This window comes from Homalodisca vitripennis, chromosome 3, assembly GCF_021130785.1.
Source record: "Homalodisca vitripennis isolate AUS2020 chromosome 3, UT_GWSS_2.1, whole genome shotgun sequence".
Classification (NCBI taxonomy): domain Eukaryota; kingdom Metazoa; phylum Arthropoda; class Insecta; order Hemiptera; family Cicadellidae; genus Homalodisca; species Homalodisca vitripennis.
Genome location: NC_060209.1, coordinates 28,392,096 through 28,414,138, shown reverse-complemented (window position 1 = coordinate 28,414,138; position 22,043 = coordinate 28,392,096). Strand labels below are relative to the sequence as shown.

Here is a 22,043-nt window from a genome sequence, read left to right as displayed (position 1 = left end):
CGTGGGTAAAGCATGTCAGCTATAAAACAAAACAGCAGTCGATGGAATGGGGACACACACATTCACCCAAAAAAGTGAGAAAGTGTCTGTAAATGCTATCAGCTAGAAAAATCATGGCTACTATGTTTTGGCTCGCTCAGGGAGTGATTCTCGTTGGATTTTCTTGAACGAGACAAACTGTCAACTCAGGATTGCCAAACACTCAGAAACTTAAGACGTGCGGAAAAGTGTTGGGGGGGAAAAAAAAGTAAAGAATGTCTTATTTTACCGGGCGAAGTTAGGGCTAAGAAGCCCTCTCTAACACTTAACCTGGGGACCAACGGCTTAAAGGTGACTTCCGAACCACCACCAATGACCGGGCAGGCGGGCCGCTTGCAAGGACAGGATCGCTCAGCGGTCACCTATCCAAGCAGCGGCCACGCCCGACCTGCGATAATAATCTTGCGATAACTGCCATACCCGCTACACTGCACCATTGGAAAACTCAGCAAACAATTTTTGTTTCTCCACAAAAACGCTTGTACACATAGCCAATCATACCCAAGGGTGGTTTTGGATGGAATGTTTTTAATCATGCGCCGTACAGCCCGAATTTGGCCCCGAGCAACTGCCACCTGTTACTAGCAAGATGTGGCTCACTATACCACAGTATTAAACCAGTAGTTGAACAGATCGATTTCTATACAGAGGATACTGATGCACATAGCTTGTACCACAATAGATGTCTTTCTAGACAGCCCTTGTAATATAATATTTTTTTAATTTTAAACTGCTTATTTTAGTGATATCTGAGAAATGAAATAACAGTACATTATTCCCAATCACAACACCAATGTGACTTACTTGACATAAAACAAAGGATCAGCATCACTGAGGACCTTTTCGTTGGCTTTGACAATATTTTTTATTTCGATGTTAACGAAATGATTGAATGAGTCGATATGCTGTTTCACAAGTCCTTTAACACTCAAAAAAGCTGGGACTAGTTTCCATTTATCCTGAAACAAAAATAAGAGGTATTTATTGCCTGTAAGAAATTTACAACACTAATTGTTGATGTAACAACTTATATGATAATAGTTTAAGTTCATACAATAAAATTGCCTTCTCTCAATATCGTAGATTGTACATTTTTTAAATAAAAACATTTATTAGAGAAATAACAACAACCAAAATGTAGTCTCAATTGAGTCTACCGTGGAACAAATTTCTTTGTTTTTCTTTAACAACAGAAATTGTAAATTACTGACCAGGATTCAGTAAACGTTAATCGTAAACAAATCATGATTTGGATTTTAATTTAAATGATTTTGTTTTAATTTATTTTCAACCAGAATTTTTTCAATAAAGTATATTGTTGTGTATAAGCATTATGGAGCTATTTTTTTCCTCACTCACTCCAACAGCAATAGTCAATATTATAACTTGGATAATTCTGAAAATCTCAAGTAACCTGAACAAATTTTGAATTAACCTCAAAATTGAATTACACCTGTCTTAAAAAGAAACTGACAAAATAGTTTAAACTCCATGAGATATTAATAAATAACACCATTAGTGCTAGAAACATATTTAAATTCTTTCATATTCCATGTTTGAAGCTAACTATTATTATGGTGAAAGAGACTACGCTAGGGTTATGCGTTGGACTGGTTACAAGGCAAGGCACAGATATTGTCAGATCACTTATACAGATAAATTCCTGAAAATCAAACAGGCACGGCATGCATGGTAGAGAGGGAGCTCTTTCTTATATAGATATGACTCACTCTACTCATCAAATCAGTAGAGCACATATCTATCTGTGAAGCTTTGAATCAATACAACCAAATTCAGTTAACAACAGTATTAGATGATGCATTGTAACACTTACTTTCATGAATTCTAGCTCAAAAATTACATATTATGATCAAACATGAAAATTTCAAACTATCCAAAAAAAAAAAAAATTAACTATCCTTTTTTAACATCATGTACAGTAAAAATCTTAAAAGACCAGAACAAGATTGAACTATCTAAGATTTTAAATAAAAATACTTTCTTTTATCCATGTTCCACTGTATATGAAAAACTTAATTTTGATAAAAGTTTAATAGCTACATAACTTTATCAGAACATACTTAAAATTTAATTTAAACTAAATTGAATTCTCCAGCTACTGGGCATGCAATTCTGCAGAGCTAAGATAATTTGATGTGTTTAGAATAGACTTACGTACAAATGTACCACAACTGTTACATTGAGCATTCAACATATTAAATATACACTAAGCAAATCATTCTATAACAGAATGTTTATGAACTAAACTATTAAAACTAAACAAATGCCAATGTTTAAATGGGATTTCTGTTTCCCAATTTTATAAAAGATTTTATATTGTTAAAAATGTCAAATCACAAGTTAATTTGTAAAAAGAATAAGGAAAAAAGTTTTTTCTTATAGTCAAGAACTTATATACTTAAAGAAAACTTACCTCCAAATTCTTTACAGGTCCTTGTTTATTCTTTTTGATTGGATTATTTCCAAGATTAATTTGCACACGTTCTCCCGTAGTACCCATAATGAAATGTTGGATGCTAAACTGTGAAATACAGTTAACCATTAATGAATAAATCGTATACACATTTGAACAAGTAACAACTTAAAATAAATTACAAATCCCTGAACTTTTAAGAGATTAATACACCTGAGTGCTATAGTTTCAAAAGCCAAAAATAAAACTAAAATCCCACACCCAATTTTACAAATGAGCTGTAATTCTGGTTCGCATAATTAATTCATCTTTTAGAAGGCTGCACTCCATTTTTATTAATTCTTATGAAGCTCCTAAACCAAAAATAACAAGTTTCACATAATTAAATGTTTTACTTTTAACAATTTATTTCAATTCTATAGCTTTCTGCGATTCAGGATGGTAGGCCTATAACATTCCTAAATATGGAGGCCTTTGTAACTTGTCTTGTCAGTAGATTACATGTAGTAAAAATATCACCTAAAAAGAGTTTAATATTAGTAAAATTAAATTATTACCGAATACTGTTGTTTATGCAATTTTTCGATAATATTGGTAACTAACATTAGATAAGTTTTAGGATAGCATGATGTTAAGAAATTGCAGCCTGCAAACAGATAAAAAAAATGCTTCATTCAGTTTGTTAATTACAACTGAAACAGGAAAACTACGCTACATGTTAATGAATTTACAGCTTGTGCTAGTAAAATTGTTAAATTAACACTCTTGAGTCCATTTACTTCTTCAGAATTAAGTGCACTGAGAATTATTATTGGGTTCATCATGTGTTTCTCAGAAGTTCAGATAAAACTGTAAATTCATAAATTATCTCCATCGTCAACTGTAGTATTTAGCCAATTATTTATATAAATCTTTCACCTTTGCAGGGGAAATTTACTTACCTTCCATGATTTTGTCTAAATCAATATCACAGGCTCGCATTCCAGTTTTAGTTATGGAAGCTGTCTTTGCAGTGTCTTATCCACTGAAAACTTCAGTACTTTGGTATTATCTGAAGGACACTGTTTTTAAAACTCTTTCTTACCGGGGACACCAAAGCCCGCACTGATGACCAGGAACATTTCCAATTGTTAATTTCCCAACCTCAGATCATGTCTGATCATCCAATGTGATCTGACGTCAGAAAAGTTGGATGATTTTCTTAGATTCACTTAGATCACGTAAGCCTCGTAAAGGTTATCTTTAACTTTGGTACTACTACAGTAACATATTTATGATAATCTAATCTAAACCTACTTTTATTGTGTAATAACAAGAAGTAGATATGGCATAGTGGTCTACTTCTCGCCAAAATCATTCCTTTTGGGAGACAAAAAATGAATGATTGAATGAATGAACATAAGGCAAAAAAACAAGAACCGATCTTCATAATGACATGTAATTTTCACAGTAAATCAAATAAAGTCTGTTCTTTCTAATGTGGTTTTTTCTAGGTCCCTGGTTAGAAATGTTCCAAATATTAGTGGCCCCTGGATAATACCAAAGTACTAAAACTTCTCGTAGTAACTTAAAATCTAGGCCCAAATTCATCTTCCTGCTTTTTCATCATATTCACATGGTTTCACAATGATATCCCTACACAATGATATCAATAATTTCTTTTCTCTCTGGACAAAAACTCAATCTGGAGAATCGAATGATTGTCCAACAATTGGAAGTAACATTTCCACCTTAGTTATTGAAGCTGGGGAATTCGTAAAATTCTATGCTTTTGATAATGGCAGGCCAGTGTGCATAGCCTTTATTTTGGCGAAAATAATTTCATCCACCGACACGAAACAATTCTTTTGCGGTCATGTTGTTTTAAATAGCCTTTGTTACTGTCAATATTTAAAATTGCAGAAATGAAATTTTGTTACTAATCAAGTGCCTGGTTATTTGTAATAGTACAATATAATACACATGAGCCACTTGCCTACCATACTCAACAATATTTTATTTTGGATTTGTCTACCACATTCATCTACTATATGATGAATGTGGCTTTCAGTACTACTTTGTCTCTCAACCCATTGAAAGATTCATACTTGCACTTGCAATCTCCTTTGAACGTTTAGTGAATACACTTTCATTCTATATATAGCAAACATTGTTATGAAAAGTAAACAAATCAAGCACAGAATACTGCACAAGATCTTGTCTCTGCTCGTTCTTGATAAGTAATCAATCAGTCAGTAATAAAGAAACGGTTTAAATATAAATTCAGTTAACTGTAGTAACTTATCTGTAGTAAATTTAAATAAATTTCTTAATGCACGAACATATTATCTTCTGCTGTAAAATAATGGAGGAGGAAAGTGTTTTTCATTAATAAATATAACAATGAAAAGTAACATGCAAGCTTCTAAGGAGATGTTCAAATAAAATTCCACTAAGTTATTTAGTAATTTTTTATCCACTTTCGTTAAATCAGTAACAATTATTGTTCCAAGTTTAACATGTTTCACAATGAATTAATGGAATTAGTGATTCTTGCAGCCATTTAAAACACTGCTCAGGTTTTATGAAAACATTTTGAGCCAATATATGAATTTTGATCGCCATTGTTCTTGTCATTCTCACTAGCCTTCTTCTACATAAACGAAATAACAACAGCTGGTAATAACACCACTACAGTAGTCTAAATAAAGCTGGCAATGCTTAATTATGAATACTAATGTCGTATACGATAGTATCAATATTTAAAATCGATGACCATCATCCAATTCTATTGGTGGCCAGTTATTATACAGTAGCCAATAACTGGCAATGACGTCACTCAACTACTTGGTATATGTAAATGAAAATAAAACAGCTGGCAATAATTAATTATGAATATTTATAGGTCAAATGTTTCATTCGATAGTAGGCCTATTGGAATTAATAATCGATAATCATGATTCAATTATGTTGGTGGCCGCTTATTATACCGCAGCCAAACTAATTATTTACAACTTGATTTTATACCTACTTAAATTTGTTACATACACCTTACAAAACCTCAGAAATCAAACACCTTTGGTAGTCTATTTTAAAATTGAAACATCTGATTTTTTGGACATTGGCACTGTAAGTTTTAAGCCCACCTAAATATTTGGTAATTATCATATTAACCGCCGGGGCGGAAAAATACGAGTTTTGCGTTCTTAACTTATTGGAATCGTCCTATATAAAAAAAAGTATAAGGTTTGATGGGGTGGAAATGAGAAATAACGAAGTTCTAGAAAATAAAAAATTAACTTAAATAACTTTCCAGTAATATCTCCATGTTCTACATCCACGTCTAGCGTCACGTGACCTTTTGTGGCCAATGATTGAACCTCGTGATGACGTCATCGGTTGCGCCGCCATCTTTGCAAACGTAAATGAGAAATTACAGAAATGAGCAGAATTTTGTTCAAAATTAATAATGTTTTTCTTAATTTCGAGAAAAAAATTAATTATGAGTGCCTCCGGCCATCAGCGCGGGCTTCGGCAGCACCTTCGGTGCTGCCCCGCGCTGATGTCAATAAAAGAAAAACATCCCTCGAGATAGTACCTATCAGTAAAATATAAAATTCTAGAGGGGCTGATCAAAAATATAAATTGAAATGTAATGCAAAGGCAATTATGTAAAGTTTAAAAACTAAATAAATCATGAAAAACTCAAATATATAGATGGATATTAACAGAGAACACTTACCATTAGTGTGTTGGCGGATATAGCTAAACAGCAGCAACAAAAAAGTGGTCTATCACAACGAAACGACACAGTCTCCCGGTTTAAAAACACCACTCGACCGCACGACGAACAAATACACTCATTTTTAAAAATGCCCTGTTCTATTAAAAAAGAGATAATTTCGTTTCGGTCAAAACGTAAGCTCTTTACGTGCCCTACGAAACACTCCGACACACACAATTCACTAGGGTTGGTTGAACTAGTGGATGGTTGATTCATCATTGTAAACTCACTCACTCAATCCGAACTACTGAACACGATATCTTGTGTAGAACTGACCTATGCCCCGGACAACTCAGATAACAGGTATGCTATCAGGCTGCTATCAGTCCCGGCCGCAGATAATATTCAAGTAAACAGATTATCCAGACACAGCACACAAACTGAACATTAAAACATTAGAAACTTTACCACATCAATATACCCCCTAAAATCATGTTATTTGTCATTTGCACCCCCTAGTACTATATATATTTTTTGTTCAGGAGGGTGAGCAGAATACGTTGGTAACGTCAAATTCGTGATTTGCCGCCCCGGCGTTTAATCTTACTGGTACCAAATATTTTATTATTCTTATTACAGTGATTGTACTGTAATAAGAAGTTTTATAATTGCTTGTTATCTTGTTTTTTATTGCTTGTTAAATATTTCAAATGTATTTATTGCTGGTTATTATATATTATAAGATACTTTATTACTTGTCGAAACTTCATATTCTACTGCAGGTTATATTTAATTATACACGCATACATATATTATTCGCACACACCTCACGCCCCCTTTGCACGCACCCTCCACCCACACACACACATAAATCGTTGCTGTGATTATTGCCATAATTTTTTAATTGTTCATATAGTTGGTGTTATTTATTTGTTGCTTGTTATCTTTAAATATATTATTGCTTGTTTTATTGTATTATAAGATAATTTATCTCTTGTTGAATCGGATTTAACATTTGTTGTAAAATGGTGTATGCCGTATATAAATAAATAAATAAATTCCAATTTACTCTCTACAAACTGTTGTGGTTTTGAGGTTATGTTATCAGACACATTTATGTCACATTATCACAACTTTATACTTTTAATGATTGATTTGATATTAATGATCAGAAAAGAAAAACATGTGAAATAAATAACAAAGTAGATAGTAATAGGACTTATAAAACATATTTACCACATGCTTAACAAATGTAGTAAAAATAAGGAATAAACTAGGCTAGGCATGTAAAAAAAATTCAAATCTTTCATTTCTTACTAATTCCTACATACACAAAATTAAAACTCATACCTATATCTTGAGTATTAATCTTCTTTAAACAACATAATAATCCATTGCATCATTAACATGTGTTTAGGACTAAATAACACACTAATGTAGAACATAACCACACTTATACTTCTAACTTTGTAACCCTCCTCAGCCCTTCAAGTCTCGCTCGACTCAAATCAACAAACAACAAAGAAGCAAGGAGCATAGAGAAATCAGACGAATGATGAAGACTTATCTCATTCTGAACCAAGTGTTTACCATTGAGCATGAATAAAAGAGAAAATATTAGTCCGGTCAATTTAGACATTGACCCTTGCAAAAATTCCCAGAAAGCTGAAAGTTTTTATAGATGTAAGGGACACCATTATTATGAAATTGTGAAAAGTCCCCATCAATCCCATGTTTGCAAAAATTTTTATTCAAGGTCAAATTTCGCAAAAATTGGATTTTTTAATTGTTCAGTGAAACAGTCAGTTTTATGATAAAATATGACAGAAAAATTGTAGATTATGCAATTATCTACAAATATTGTCCTTACGCTTTTTATCATAACACTAACCGTTACCTAGTAAGTTTGGGATTGTGTATTTAAAGGAATCTTTCATCGGTATATACGAGAGATGCAGGATACACCCATGGTGTAACCCTCTCTCGAGGCGATTCTGAATAGGTCTCTAGCAACATCCAAGATAAGCATCCCCATCGATAAGCTCAACTTGTTACTCTGCTCACCGAGGACAGTAAACTGTCTCTCGAGGACTGGGACCAAGCCGTTCTTTGTGCTTGAGGGTTGCAGCTATAAGTACTTCGTGAGCCAGTGTATGTATATTGCAGAAAGTTAATAACAGTTTGTTTTGATGATGTCAAGGATTTTCCCCCCAGGACAGCACTTAGCATATGACTCCCCCGTTCACTGCCTTACTTCGCACAACGTAAATGAGAGTCACCTATCAGAAGGTCATTACCGAATTTCGGCGAAGAGACAAGGTTATGATTAGCACAGGGGGTGAAGTGTGAGAGTGTGGTACCGGAGGAATAATAACAGGATGGTCGTATCTTCTAGACCGCAAAAGCCGCAGTTTTGATGATGGAGAGGATATCACAGCTGCAATGCGTTCAGACAGAAATTAGTCTCCAGATAAAGATCACTTTAGACTAATTCACGTCTCTATTTATAGCAGCTCGGCCTACAGACATTTGTTATCAGCCTCCAGCACTTCTACAGTTGTCAGCAGATGCTTGCGATCAGACATGAGGATATTTCTTTTCTCCAGACTTTTCGCCTCCAATCTGTCAATATCACGTTATACCTCTCGGTTTAGCCTCTCCTTTAAAATGTTGTATTTCTACTTGCATTTCGTTAGGAAATTTTTGACGTTAATCAATTTCAGTATTATAATTATTTTGAAGCTCGTAACACTTAATCAATTTTTACGTAAGAATTAAATCAAGGTTTTATCATCAACTCAAAATTTCAGACCCGAAGGGAATCTAATTCTGTTTAATTGTAAAAAATTTTAAGATTTTTTTCATTATAGGGGGTAATGTGGGGGAGGAATTGCTCAGTGGGTTTATTCCCATATGTAACTATGACTGAGTTTAATGAAGTTAAGAAGCTTGAAACTAGGTCAATCACATCGTTATCAATAACGTATAACCCATCAAAAACAGCCAAACGATCTCGGAATCTAGTCACCGGAGGCATTTTAGTCAGAATTTAAAACTAATAAATAAATAAGACTGATAATAATTTAAACTTATGCTAAGTAAAAGAAATACAAACAATGAAACTAACAAGTTATTAATTTATTAGTTAATAAACAGTCAAATAAATACTACGAAATAGGAAGAAATGCTGTTGAAAGAAAAGTATTCGGTTCATGTGGACGACTAAATTAACTTGAAAAGAAATCAAAGTAGTAACTTAGGAAGGAAATTCAGGGATTTTTTAGTAGCTATACTAAAACAGTGGACATTTTTTAAAGCATTTAAGCTGACGAGTACTTAGGTGATGTATCAGTAACTTTATTTTATCTTTAAGACAAGTTCAACAAAAGACATGGGTGTAATAAACAAATATTGAACTGTGTTATTAATGTTTTTATGACAAATAAAAATTGTATTGATTATGATATTACTTACTAACTTTTGCACATTTAAAGTTGATATATATTTCATATTGTTTAATTTTAGAACCCATTTTAAAAACAAGTATTTTTAATGTATATAGATGCAAAGCTAGTCGTCATAAGAATAAATCAATATAGTTTTATATAGTATGCAAAAATTATTCATAACATACTAATCAGCTGATTTTATTGTTAAGGCTCTGTTAGCTCTTTGCTGTTTGTTCCTTGAATCAAAATCAAAATCCAATATGGATTCTGTTTAGGGGTGTGCTGTTGAAGGTAGTTTCGTTTGTTTCATTATAATGAGACTTTCCATTTGTTTTATACTGTAAACAGGTGTTTATTTCATAGTTGAGTTTTTTATTACTACAGTTTGAAAGATGGAAAATTGTAAAGAAATTTTAGACAGTGACTGTTCGGTTACTCGTGACCTCAAAGTGGATGTCGTTTTAGACTCGTCAATGAGTTGCGTTTCTGAACAAATTGATCTCTTGGATCAAACTGTTGAAGACAAAAACCGTAACATTACTTTGATAAAATCTAAAAGCAAATTAGTCTTAGAAGATAAACAGATTCCGACTTCAAGTGAAAAAGAAAAATCTAACGTAATAGGCTTGCATGTGGGACCAAATGGACTTTTAAATGGGTTAGAAATTGAAAACAGTGCAAATTTATCTAATTTATTCGATCATATTCCGAAATCTGAAATGCATGAACCTTTGTGTACCCCTAGTTCTAGTCATGTTACTCAAAAAATATCTTGTGAGAGAAAATCAGGTGATGTTTGTGATGGTAGGACAAAAGATCTTAGGACAGACAAGGATAATACACAGTTAAAATCAGAATGTTTAAGTGCTTCCACTAATTGTAGCGTGTTAGACACAGGTACATTAGATGTCCATTCTGATAATTCAAGAGAACAGTGTAATGATAAAGAAAGTGAAGAGTCTGGAGTAGAATATGTGTCATATAAGTCTGAGCTTCAAATGCCTGACATTATGAGACTGATTCAGAAAGACTTGTCAGAACCATATTCTATTTATACCTACAGATATTTCATTCACAATTGGCCAAAATTGTGTTTTTTGGTAAGTAGGTAATTTAGTTGAAGCCTAGGTTGCTAATTAAACAATGGCTTTTAAGTTGCTTTTCTTTTAGCCTAGGCTACTTGTTTAGATTAGATACAAATAAATTTATGGTACATATTAGCATAAGTTATTCTTACGTTAATAAATTTTAAGGAACATTTTGATGTTGTGTTTCTTTAACTTATTTAGGTTTCTTTTATTTATTCACTGAAAACATTTACATATGAGATTATAATTGGTTATTACAACAGTTGAGGGGTAGGGTACAATAAGCAGATCTGGTTTTTTATATCAAAATTGGCAAACAATGTTACTTAATCATAACCATCGATAGGCTACCATAATCAATCGATACTGATTATTTCTTTTGGGTAGGGTACGATAAGTGGACCCGGTTTTTTATATCGAAGAATGGGTGCTTTGGGATTATACCGACCACACCCAGACATGAATTGTTATTTGACATTTTGCTTCTACTGATTACTAGATTAGCGTAGAACAATATTTTGTCAATATAAAACAGAAATTGTATTATCACAAACCCCTCCCCATCCTTAGACAGAAGTCGAGCGTTGTAGGCTAGTAGATAACGTGACTGCAGTCTCGCCGCCCGTTCAGCTGGTGCACTGCATTGTTTTACTTACTTGCCGCAGTGTCTGTCTATTACGACATTAACTCATCTTTGATATTGCTGCTTCCGGGCGTCACAGAAAACCCATTAGCAATTGATAATCGTAATTTTGTAATTAAAGAGTTGTTTTTTCGTTCTATAATGTTTTGTGGTCGATATAATCCCAAAGTACCGAAGAATGTAATCATCGATACCTAATATTCACATCTCAAATCCTAGACTATCAATCGATATAAAAGTATCTATAGTCCGCAATAACAAACATAATATGTTTTAAATTAAAATGTGAATTTAATATCAACGGTGATCAAACAAATAATACCGAAATTAGGAAAACTAAAGACGACCATATTTGCTCCTCTCACAGTTAGATTTGTTTGCCACAAATTTCAAATAACGGGTTTTTCTGTACGAGTCCTACAAGTTGAAGCCACGAAAAACATTTCTTATCATCTTTCAAAGCAGCAATGTTGTGTAGTTTACTAAAATTGACTGCCATTTTTAATAATCAAATGTTACTTATGTAAAATTGAAATATTACCCTACGTGTATTATTTGAAAGTGTTTACAGCTGTTGATATAGATTATTTAAGTTAATTGTTCAAAATAATTAATTAGTATCGATTGATTATATCTATGCTTATGATTAAGTAATATCGTTTGCCAATTTCGATATAAAAACCGGGTCCGCTCATCGTACCTTACCCATTATTTTGAACAATTTACTTAAATAATCTATATCAACAGCTGTAAACACTCAAATAATACATGTAAGGTAATATTTCAATTTTACATAACATTTGATTATTAAAAATGGCAGTTAATTTTTTGAGAACTATATAACATTGCTTTGAAAGATGATAATATTTGCTTCAACATGTTGGACTCGTACCGAAAAACCCATCGTACTCCACCCCAGTTGTGTTCATTAATGAGATATTCTTAATGATATGAACCATGATACAATAACAAGCCTAAAGTGATAGTGATACATTGGTTATGATATAACAGGACTGTAAAAAAATATAATAATACGTAGAATATTGGGGATGAACAGTTAAACATAAAATGGTGTAAAAAGTGGTGACCAGAATATAAACAGCAAACATAAATAGGCTAGCTTGTCTCAATATAGTTTTACTTGAATTATGGGTAATTGTGAAAGTAACAGCCGGATCGGCAAAATACGACTTTCACGTTATCTATATATATAAAAATGAATGTTTGTATGTTTGTCCTTTATGGAATCGTGAACTATTGGACCGATCATGATGAAAATTTGTACGTATATGTATTTTTCCACGGAGAAGGTTTATAAGCTATGCCCATCCCTTTCCCGATTCAGGATTCCGCCCCACTGGTTACAGAAATACCCATAAGAAATGCATTGCAGCAAACATATGTTAACGTCTTTTCAAATTTTTAATCAGCTGTTCTTTGTAAACATATATTACACTTATAGTTTTAAAGCATAGAGTAAGCTTAAGAGAAACGACAAATTTTGTTTAAACTGTTTTTGCAATCACTGTTAAACATAGACTTTACTATCCAGATAATACAATTCAAATTTGACGTAAAAATTCACCTTTAACTGCAATATTTATTTAATATAATATAACCATGCTCATGCTTGATCAGAAGAGTAATGCAGATATCATAATTACTATCTTACGTTGGCTACAAATATAAAGAATGTTATAAAATCAACCTTAGTTGTTTTTTTTGACAGAAGTATGGTTCTCAAAACTCCGTGTGTACATATTCTCTCGATCGAGACAACAAAGCAAGCTCAATCGTGGCATCGGAGATATAACTAATTTAATCTAAAATTTATTATAGTAAAAAAAAAAATTTACTAAGTAATATAAGGACTTCGGTTCTTAAGATTTGCGTGCGAAGCCGTGGGTAACAGCTAGATAGAGGCAGGAATATGGTACATACCTTCATAATACGCCCAAGAGGCTCACGATGGAACGACTATCAATTATCTCAGCAATGTTTAGAATGTGATAGAAAAAGAATAAGTGAATATAGTGTACTGTTTTCAACGGGAAATTGCGTGCGAAGCCGCGGGCAACTTTTGCAAAAAATTATTGAAATGCGCAGCAAAGCGCGCCGGGCCCGCTAGTTAACTTATAAAACAATATAATACTGAATAAAACAATGTAAGGTTTCACGGGGTGAAAATGAGAAAAAAAAACAAAGTTGCAGTACTATAATATGGAACTACTATTCACATGCGGAGCAATATTTCCATGTTGTACAACCGCGTCGGGTGTCATATGACCTTTTGTGAACGCGATTCAACCTCGTGATGATGTCATCGGATGCGCTGCCATCTTTGGAAACATAAATAAAAAATAATACTGAAATGAGCAGAATTTTAACCCAAATGAAGGATGTTTTTCTTAATTTCGAGCTACAAATTAGTTGTTATCGGGTTGAGACGAGTGCCTCTGGCCATCAGCGTGAGCTACAGCAGCACCTACGGTTCTACCCCGCTGCTATGTCAACGAAAGAAAAACATCCCTCAAGATAGTACCTGTCAGTAAAATATCAAATTCTAGAGGAGCTGATCAGAAATATAAATTGAAAAGGAATGCAAAGAAATTTATGTAAAGTGTAAAAAACTTAATAATGTAATAACCCAATATTAATGTATAAATGAACATTAATAGAGGAAACACCATTGAAAGGAAATAATCTAGTTTCGGTCAAAACCTAAACTTCTAACATGTCCGACAAAACACTCAGACGCACACAGATCACTACCATTCGTCTAACTAGTGTATGGTTGATCCACGACAAGCACTCAATCTGAACTACAGTACACGACATCTTGTGAAGCACTGGACCACAGCCCTAGAACACTCAGATAACAGATAAAATTTTACATAGTTATCGAGACACCAGCACAAAAACAGAACATTAAAATATTAAAAACTTAACTGTATATGAATGTACCCCGTAAATGTACTTGCACTTTTGGAGCCAGTCCCAATACTTATTTAACAGACCCTGTATGTCTACTTGAATAACTATGGACATCCTGCCTTAGCTGATACACACTCAGGTGTTTTTTTTTGTTCTTACTAGAGAACAATAAATATATACACACTTGGGAGTGTCATAATGTGCAATTTTTTTAGTAATCGATAGCTAGAAAATATCTTTGGTACAACTTTAATTAGCATGATTTAGCCATGACTTATATACTCATATGCCACTGCAAGCCACTCAGAGATTCTGCAACTCACGAATTACTCTGGAGGTTTTTTTTTTAAATATGAATACCTGCATAGGCGCACTACTATTACCTTATAACACAATTCCATACATTATATAAAGGGGAAAGAATGAAATGAAATAACGATTTATTTCCTTTTGAGGTTTACTAGGTTTCAACATAGTACTTATTAGAAAAAAACCTGTACTTAGTTCTGAAAGGACTTTTGCACTGCTTCCTGAGTAACAGGATATTTATTCCATTGGTAAGGTTGGGGGTAAGGGCCATCTCCAGTCAAGATCCATGAGGAAGGATTTTAGGGATTAATCTCAGTCCAGAATAGCACTGGAGAAGGAGGAAAGAGGAAGAAGACCGAGAGGAAGATGGGAGGACCAAGTGTGGAAAGACATAGAGAGAAGGGGACTACAGAAAATGCAGGTGGAGGAAGAGGAGACCTGGAATGACAGACAAAAGTGGAGGAGGCTGTGTACGACGACCCGTGATAACGGAAACGTCGGATGATGATGAATCTCAGTCATGTCTCCTTGAAAGAAAGTGAAGTCAGCTCTGTACCAGCCTCTCCAGTCAAAGCAGGCAGGGGGTGGCACACCCTTATATCTATGCTAGAAACAGCCCTTAACACTTAAGCAGAACTAACAACATCAGCAGTCATCTCCCGCAGTAGGCTAGACCTATCAATCTACCCTTGCGCCCCAATATCTCGATATTTTTGGTTTGTGATGTGCCGCTCCTGGACATCTATAATGTTGCCCAAATCTAAGTGACATATCGGTTTTTGCTGTACCCAGCATAGGCTCAACTAGAAGGTACAAACCAACCAGAAGTGAACCCTCCTGGAGATTGTATGTGGTTAACTGACGCTAACATTTCTTTACAAACCTGACTGTTAGTTTTTGGTTGTAGCAAGCTAGAAAAAATATGAACAAGGAAAATATTATCGTTTCATATTTTTAACCACAAAACACTCATATTTCAATGCCCATCAGAACTAGCACGAATGATGATTGATTTCTTTCTTGGGAGGAATTTTTTTGTTATCAATTTCAAGAAAACCCAGGTTGTGTGCGTACACGATGCAAAATGGCTCTCCGCTCCTTGACTATTAACTTCTATTACAGAATCATGAAATGTCATGTTAGTTCAACCCTTTTTATATTGATACCTTCCATTGTGATTTTCATTACTTTTCACAAGTATTGGCTGATGCTAAAATCATAGTCTGAATATTTTCACATGTGGATAAAAAAATAATTGTATACAAATTAATGTTCAGTTTTTCAAAAGATCAGTGTTATTTTGTAAAAACATTATTTTGACATAACATTAAAATTTACAAATTGCTGAAGTAGTTGACCTTTTTTTAATATGTTCTGCAGGTTGACTAAAACAATTAAAATAGTTTATAACTACTTATTCAACTGTCACAATTCATAAGATTGTTTATGGCAACTAATAGGATAAACTAGCTCCCACATTATAAGGCTTATTAATTAAAAACTTACTCAGTTTTAAAATATTAATATTAATTATACAGTGTGTTTAGAAACCTATCAAAACAAGTTTTTTTTTTTTAATTATAGATTGTTTTGGACTATGCAAACAGCTTAGGTGTATCGTTCAGCGTTTTCATCTGGTCAGTTGATTTTTTTTACATTCACATTATCACTTTACTTAAATTGCTTGAACCACCATTTTATGCTTTTCATTAAAGGTGGGTTCTTGTGATATATATATATATATATATCTCACTTTTTGTGATTCAATGTTTATTGAAATAAAATAAGGCTATTGCCATTTATACAATTTAAGGTAAATAAAAGTCGTTTGACAGGTATTTGGTCTTCTGATCATATGTTAGTTTGCTTATTTAAACGCATATGTGACAGATACGGCCAAATGCAAAAAAAAAATAATAATAATTGGATCGGAAAAAGTAAGCGCTCTGTGGTGTAATGGTAGCACATTCACCCGGCAAGTGAGAGATCCGGGTTCGAGTCCTGGCGGAGCAAGTACTTTTTGTGATTCAATGTTTATTGAAATTAAATAAGGCTATTGCCACTTATACAAATTTAATGTAAATAAAAGTCATTTGATAGGTGTTTGGTCTTCCGATCATATGTTAGTTTGGTTATTTAAACGCATATGTGACAGATACAGCCAAATACAATATAATTGAATCGTAAAAAGCGAGGGCTCTGTGGTGTAATGGTAGCACATTCACCCGGCAAGTGAGAGATCCAGGTTCGAGTCCCAGCGGAGCAAGTGCTTTCTTTTTGTGATTCAATGTTTATTGAAATTAAATAAGGCTATTGCCACTTATACAAATTTTATATATATATATATATATATATATATATATATATATATGCGGGGAATGCTGTTTAATACTAATCACTGATTTGGGCCCTGCTAACCACGTGTTATTAGTACAGTGCGCTCTGTAGCAGCACATGGACACTCATGTCTAAAAACGTGGAACATTTAAATACAAATGTATGAAAGAATTATCACATTTGCTTGACTACTTTGAAAGTCCATTTTCTTTTAAATTCAATATATCTACCTTTTTGAATGACCCAATACGTGAAGGCTGATTAAACATTCAAGAGATTAATGATTTGTATTTTTCAACCAAAGTCACAAAACATCACATATAGCAGTGATATATATGTGATTTATTACCACATAGTTTTAATGATTTATTATGTAATAGTAATAATATGAGTACTGTCAAGAAATAATTGACATTTTTAAATGAGGAACTGAAACTCCGAAAGATACTGCAAAATGAATATACATGAGTTTTATCTTTTAATTGAAATTATACTAATTTGTGTCGTAGGATATTATATTAGCAATATAATACTTAATTGATATTACTATGCTACTATGTTAATAATTTTAAGTCGTGTGTTTTATGTTGTGTTTATTTTTTAGGCAATGGATGGTTCTAAATGTGTTGGTGCCATTGTTTGCAAACTAGATATCCACAGAAAGGTTGTAAAAAGAGGTTATATTGCAATGTTGGCAGTGGATGAAAAGTATAGAAAAAGGAAAATCGGTAAGTTTTAGTCTTAAAACATTAGCTTATATTTAAGTATAAATCAATAAATACTAAAACCATTTGTGACCAAAATGCTTGATTGCATTTATCAAATTGGTTTTTGCATTCTTTAATAATTTACATTTTATTACTCTCATGTAGCTCTTTTGAAATGTTCTCCTTATCTTCTAGCAAAAATTGTACCAAAAAACAAAATTATTCTTTATGTTAATATACAGGGTATAGTAGAAAGACTATGACTTCTTGGCTTATGGCCATTTTCAATTTGTCCAGTGTATGGGGTTTGTTTGTGTAAGCCCTTGTTTTAAGGAATCTCCACAAGAAACAATCACAAATTGTCAGGGGAGCGAGCTGGCCATGAGATGTCCTCAAAACATGAGATGATTTGGCCATTAAACTTTTCCCTCATAATGTTCATCACCTCATGGGCTGTAGGGCAGTTGCCCCTTCTTGCTGGAACCAAATCCCCCTGCACACTAAACGATTTCTCTGAAGTTCAGAGATCAGGAAGTTATGTTACATCAACAGATAACGTTACAAATTGGTCGTAACTGTTCGACCACCCTCTTCAAAGAATTAATATGATCCAATGACATAACTTTTTGTAACACTGCACCACACAGTAACCTTGGGGCTACGCAGAGAACGTTCATGCAGCTGTTTATAATTTTTAGCAGACCAATAATGAAAGTTCTGTTTATTGTCGCTCATCATTAAAATGTTTACATCAGATATTACAATTACTTGTTCTGCAAATGCTTCCAAATTGCATAGTCATTAGGCTTCAGCTGCTGGAGAATAGCCATTTTACATTGGTGGAAATACAGATGAAAATGCAATATTTGTCTTACCCATGCGCTAAGTAACAGCTTGTTTACAGGCCAACATCCAAGGACTGGCTTCCACAGTTCCCCTTATTCATTCAATATTCTCTGGTGTCCAGGCTGACCTCTGGACAGCCTGTTAACTTCTCTTGTTACATTGAACCAATAAATCCGAAGTTACTAACTCAGAGCATAATGATGTTACGAGTAGGGATGTGGCCTCTTAGTCACATCAAAACGTTTATGAAACTGCCGCTGAATAGCAACGCAGGAATCTTTAAAATCTTTAAAAAGATGCCTCATCAACAAACATGGAGTGCTCAGCTGAACTTAGCTTCATGGCTACTAAAATATCATTGTGTGGACAACAGAATGCACCTATCCTCACCACCTACTTGTCACACAGTATGGTGGCGAAAACAATCAGATCATATTACCATTCCCCTGTATGTATATACTAAAATGAGTTACATCATATATTACACTAACTAAATTTCACTACCTTATTGTTCAAATGCAATCAGTAAATGAAAATTCTCTAGCTCAGAAACACAATTTGAAGAGTTTATATTCATTTTAGCATATTTATTAGTGAAAACCCAACTTTTTGCAAACTAGTGATATAAAAGTATACACATTATTATATTTTATAATAGTTGATGTTTTTAATTTATTGTATCAAGTTATAAAAAGCGTAAATTACACAGATAAGGTTTGTATTATCAGGTTATAATTTGATACTTTACTATGGTTAACCTGTTTAAATTAATAAATACATTATTAAAAATCAGATGTTTCAATTTGTCTAAAGTTAACTTTGCCATGAATCAGACACTTAGTAAATAAATTTAACCAATAAAGAAAATAAGAGATAAGGGTAAAAATGAATGTAGAAATGTACTTTTCACTTTTATTATTTTAATTTTTTAAACCAGTCTACAATTGTCTAATGAAAAAAAGAATCATTTATGTCAACAATTTTATTCTTCATGCACTAGTCAACCTGAATTTAATTGAATTAGAAATATCTTCATTCAATATTTTTCAGTTTATACATGAGTAGAATGACATATGAATGCATATTTCATATAAGAGATAGAGGTGATTGTGATGAAACTACAAAGCAGTGTTTAAAATAGATTAAATGAAAGTATTGACAAAAAGATATGAGGATGGCATGAAAAGTTCCATGCCTCAACTTGAAATTGCACTGTTAGTGCCAATCCAGTAACATGAACTTTGAAACCTGACCTTTGTCCATTATTATCTTGTTGTTTGAGATAAGTGACTTTGTGTTCTGTTTCTCTTATCTTAAAAGCAATCCAAATTTGATTTCTTGAAAGTACAGAAAAAACTGTTGTAAGATCATGATAAAGTATTTTTATCTACAGATAACCCCCTATGGAAGCAACAAGTTGGGTGCTACATTAGATAAGTCTGCCCCTTCGTTTACTTCTAAATATCTGGGTTGTGGACTTGAAATATTGCTGTATAATCAATCAGGATTCTAAACACTCTGATTGGTGAAATGGCCGATGAAATCATTGACAAATTCATGACATTAATTCAGGTAGCAAAAGTTGCTAGCATATAAAAAATTTGTGCACCATATATAGATTTATATCTTGGGTGTGGGAAAATTGTCAGCAAAATGGGTACTGCACTGGCTGACTCCATACCAGAAACTGAAACATCACAGCATTGCTGGATGCTCTCAAATCCAACAGATTTTTGTGTTTATGAATTCACCACTATATACTTGAAACTAAACAACAATCCAAACATTGGACAGACAGGTGAGAACTGACTCCAAAGAAAGCGAAGACTGTTCCATTACCAGAAAAAATCTTGGACACAGTTTTTTAGGGATACCAAAAGCATCTTGCTAGTAGATTATGATGAATCTACTTCTTTATGATTTGAAGTAGTAAATCAGGAAGAAGACCAGGGCTGGCAAAGAAGAAAATCTTCTTTAACCAAGACATTGTTTCTAGCCAGTAATAGCAACAATTCATGAATTAAAATTTGAAATCATAAGCATGTGCCCTGTTTTGACTGTCATCTGTTTCCGAACCTTACAAAAACTCATGATGGGAAAATGTATGGGTCAGATGCTGAAGTGATTAAAGCGTCATATGCTTATTTTGCAGACTTGGACATAAGCTTTTTCAAAGAAGCAATCCGAGCATTGTAGCATCATCACTGGAATAAGTGTCTAACCTTAGAAAAAGATAATATAGAAAAATAAATTATGCTTCGGTCAAAGCTGTATTTAGGCCAAAACTTTTCATTATTACATTACTATAAACATTAAATTAACATATATATGCTTCAAACTATGAATAATTTTTAATTGTGTAAAATTATACCGTATTTTGATTTTTTCAAAGCTATTTTGTAATTAAATCTTTATTGTCATAGGATCAAATCTTGTGCTGAAGGCTATTCGAGCTATGGTAGCTGATGATGCTGATGAAGTAAGTTTTAGTTGTTTGTTATATTGTTAGTGTACTTAATGATCATTTTAAAAAGTCTCCTTACAGTTATTCTATTATTCTATTAAATAAGCTAACTTAATGCTGTCAGGTTTTTTAAAATACTTTGAATGTGACAAGACGTTTTCCAAAGTATAACTCTACACTCAAATTCACCCATCATTTGTGTGGATGTTTGTGCATTGATATATTCTAAATTGTACGATTTTAGGTAGTTTTGGAGACTGAGATCACCAATCGCCCAGCTCTCCGCTTGTACGAGAACCTTGGTTTTGTACGAGACAAGCGGTTGTTTAGATATTACCTCAACGGTGTGGACGCTCTGCGCCTCAAGCTATGGCTCAGATGAAACGCCTCGTGCCTAATGCTCGTTATGCCAAATTGTATATGTAGCCAATATTGGTTTGTAATAGTTATATTTATTTTACCTTTATTTGTGATGTGTAATTTACTAAACATGCCAGTCTATAAGAGTAAAAATCTAATAATATATTTATACAGTTTTTAAATAACACGATGGTATTTGTTAATAGAATGTTATTTTGATATCTTTTCAATGGAAGAGTTTTTATATTGATTACAGTTTAAAAAATCAACATATTAGTTTTGTTGAGTCCAATGGACTTGTATCAAATTATTTTTTAGAGATAGACATTGTTACCTTTGTTTTTTTTCTTGTAAATCTTTCTTAATTATACTCTTTTTGTATAATAATTTCTCTTGAACATGCTGTCAGATGTTTAAAATCTATAAAAAGGTTTGTTACTTAGCTTATATTGTTTTGTTATTAGTCAGATTGTAAGTAAATTAAAAGCTACCAATAATAAGTTATTGTTCGAATAACATTTAGTGTGCATTAAGAACCTTGTTGCTACCTTTTGATAGAAGATTAGTGTATTTCCTAATTTAGTTTTGTTAGATTTTCAATGCCTGTTAAAATTGGTTTTCTTATCGAAATGTTTAAGACCACGGTATACACAGTTCATTTGTGTTTTAATTGCAGTATTCTACAGTAGGATACTTCAATTGAAGCATAAATATTTTGTTGATTTCTTTA

The 22,043-nt window shown here is 33.0% G+C and overlaps 2 protein-coding genes across 2 annotated transcripts in view; one reads left to right on the top strand and one right to left on the bottom strand.

Moving 5' to 3' along the window:
• The window catches only part of LOC124356735 (DNA-directed RNA polymerase III subunit RPC2), a 35,147-nt gene extending 27,469 nt beyond the window's left edge, over window positions 1-7,678 (bottom strand). Inside the window, exons 1-3 of the mRNA XM_046807916.1 lie at window positions 7,527-7,678; window positions 2,474-2,581; window positions 844-998 (exon numbers count right to left, since the gene is read on the bottom strand). Of these exons, the coding sequence (XP_046663872.1) occupies window positions 844-998; window positions 2,474-2,560 (242 nt within the window). The 5' untranslated portion in view covers window positions 2,561-2,581; window positions 7,527-7,678. The remainder of the gene's footprint in view (window positions 1-843; window positions 999-2,473; window positions 2,582-7,526) is intronic.
• A 2,196-nt stretch (window positions 7,679-9,874) lies between these two features.
• Window positions 9,875-21,831, top strand: LOC124356733 (N-alpha-acetyltransferase 30-like). Its single transcript, XM_046807915.1, has 4 exons — window positions 9,875-10,725; window positions 17,541-17,664; window positions 20,913-20,968; window positions 21,198-21,831. Exons 1-4 carry the CDS (start codon window positions 10,018-10,020, stop codon window positions 21,333-21,335), a joined length of 1,026 nt encoding a protein of 341 aa, XP_046663871.1. The 5' UTR covers window positions 9,875-10,017; the 3' UTR covers window positions 21,336-21,831.
• The last annotated feature ends 212 nt before the right edge of the window (window positions 21,832-22,043 follow it).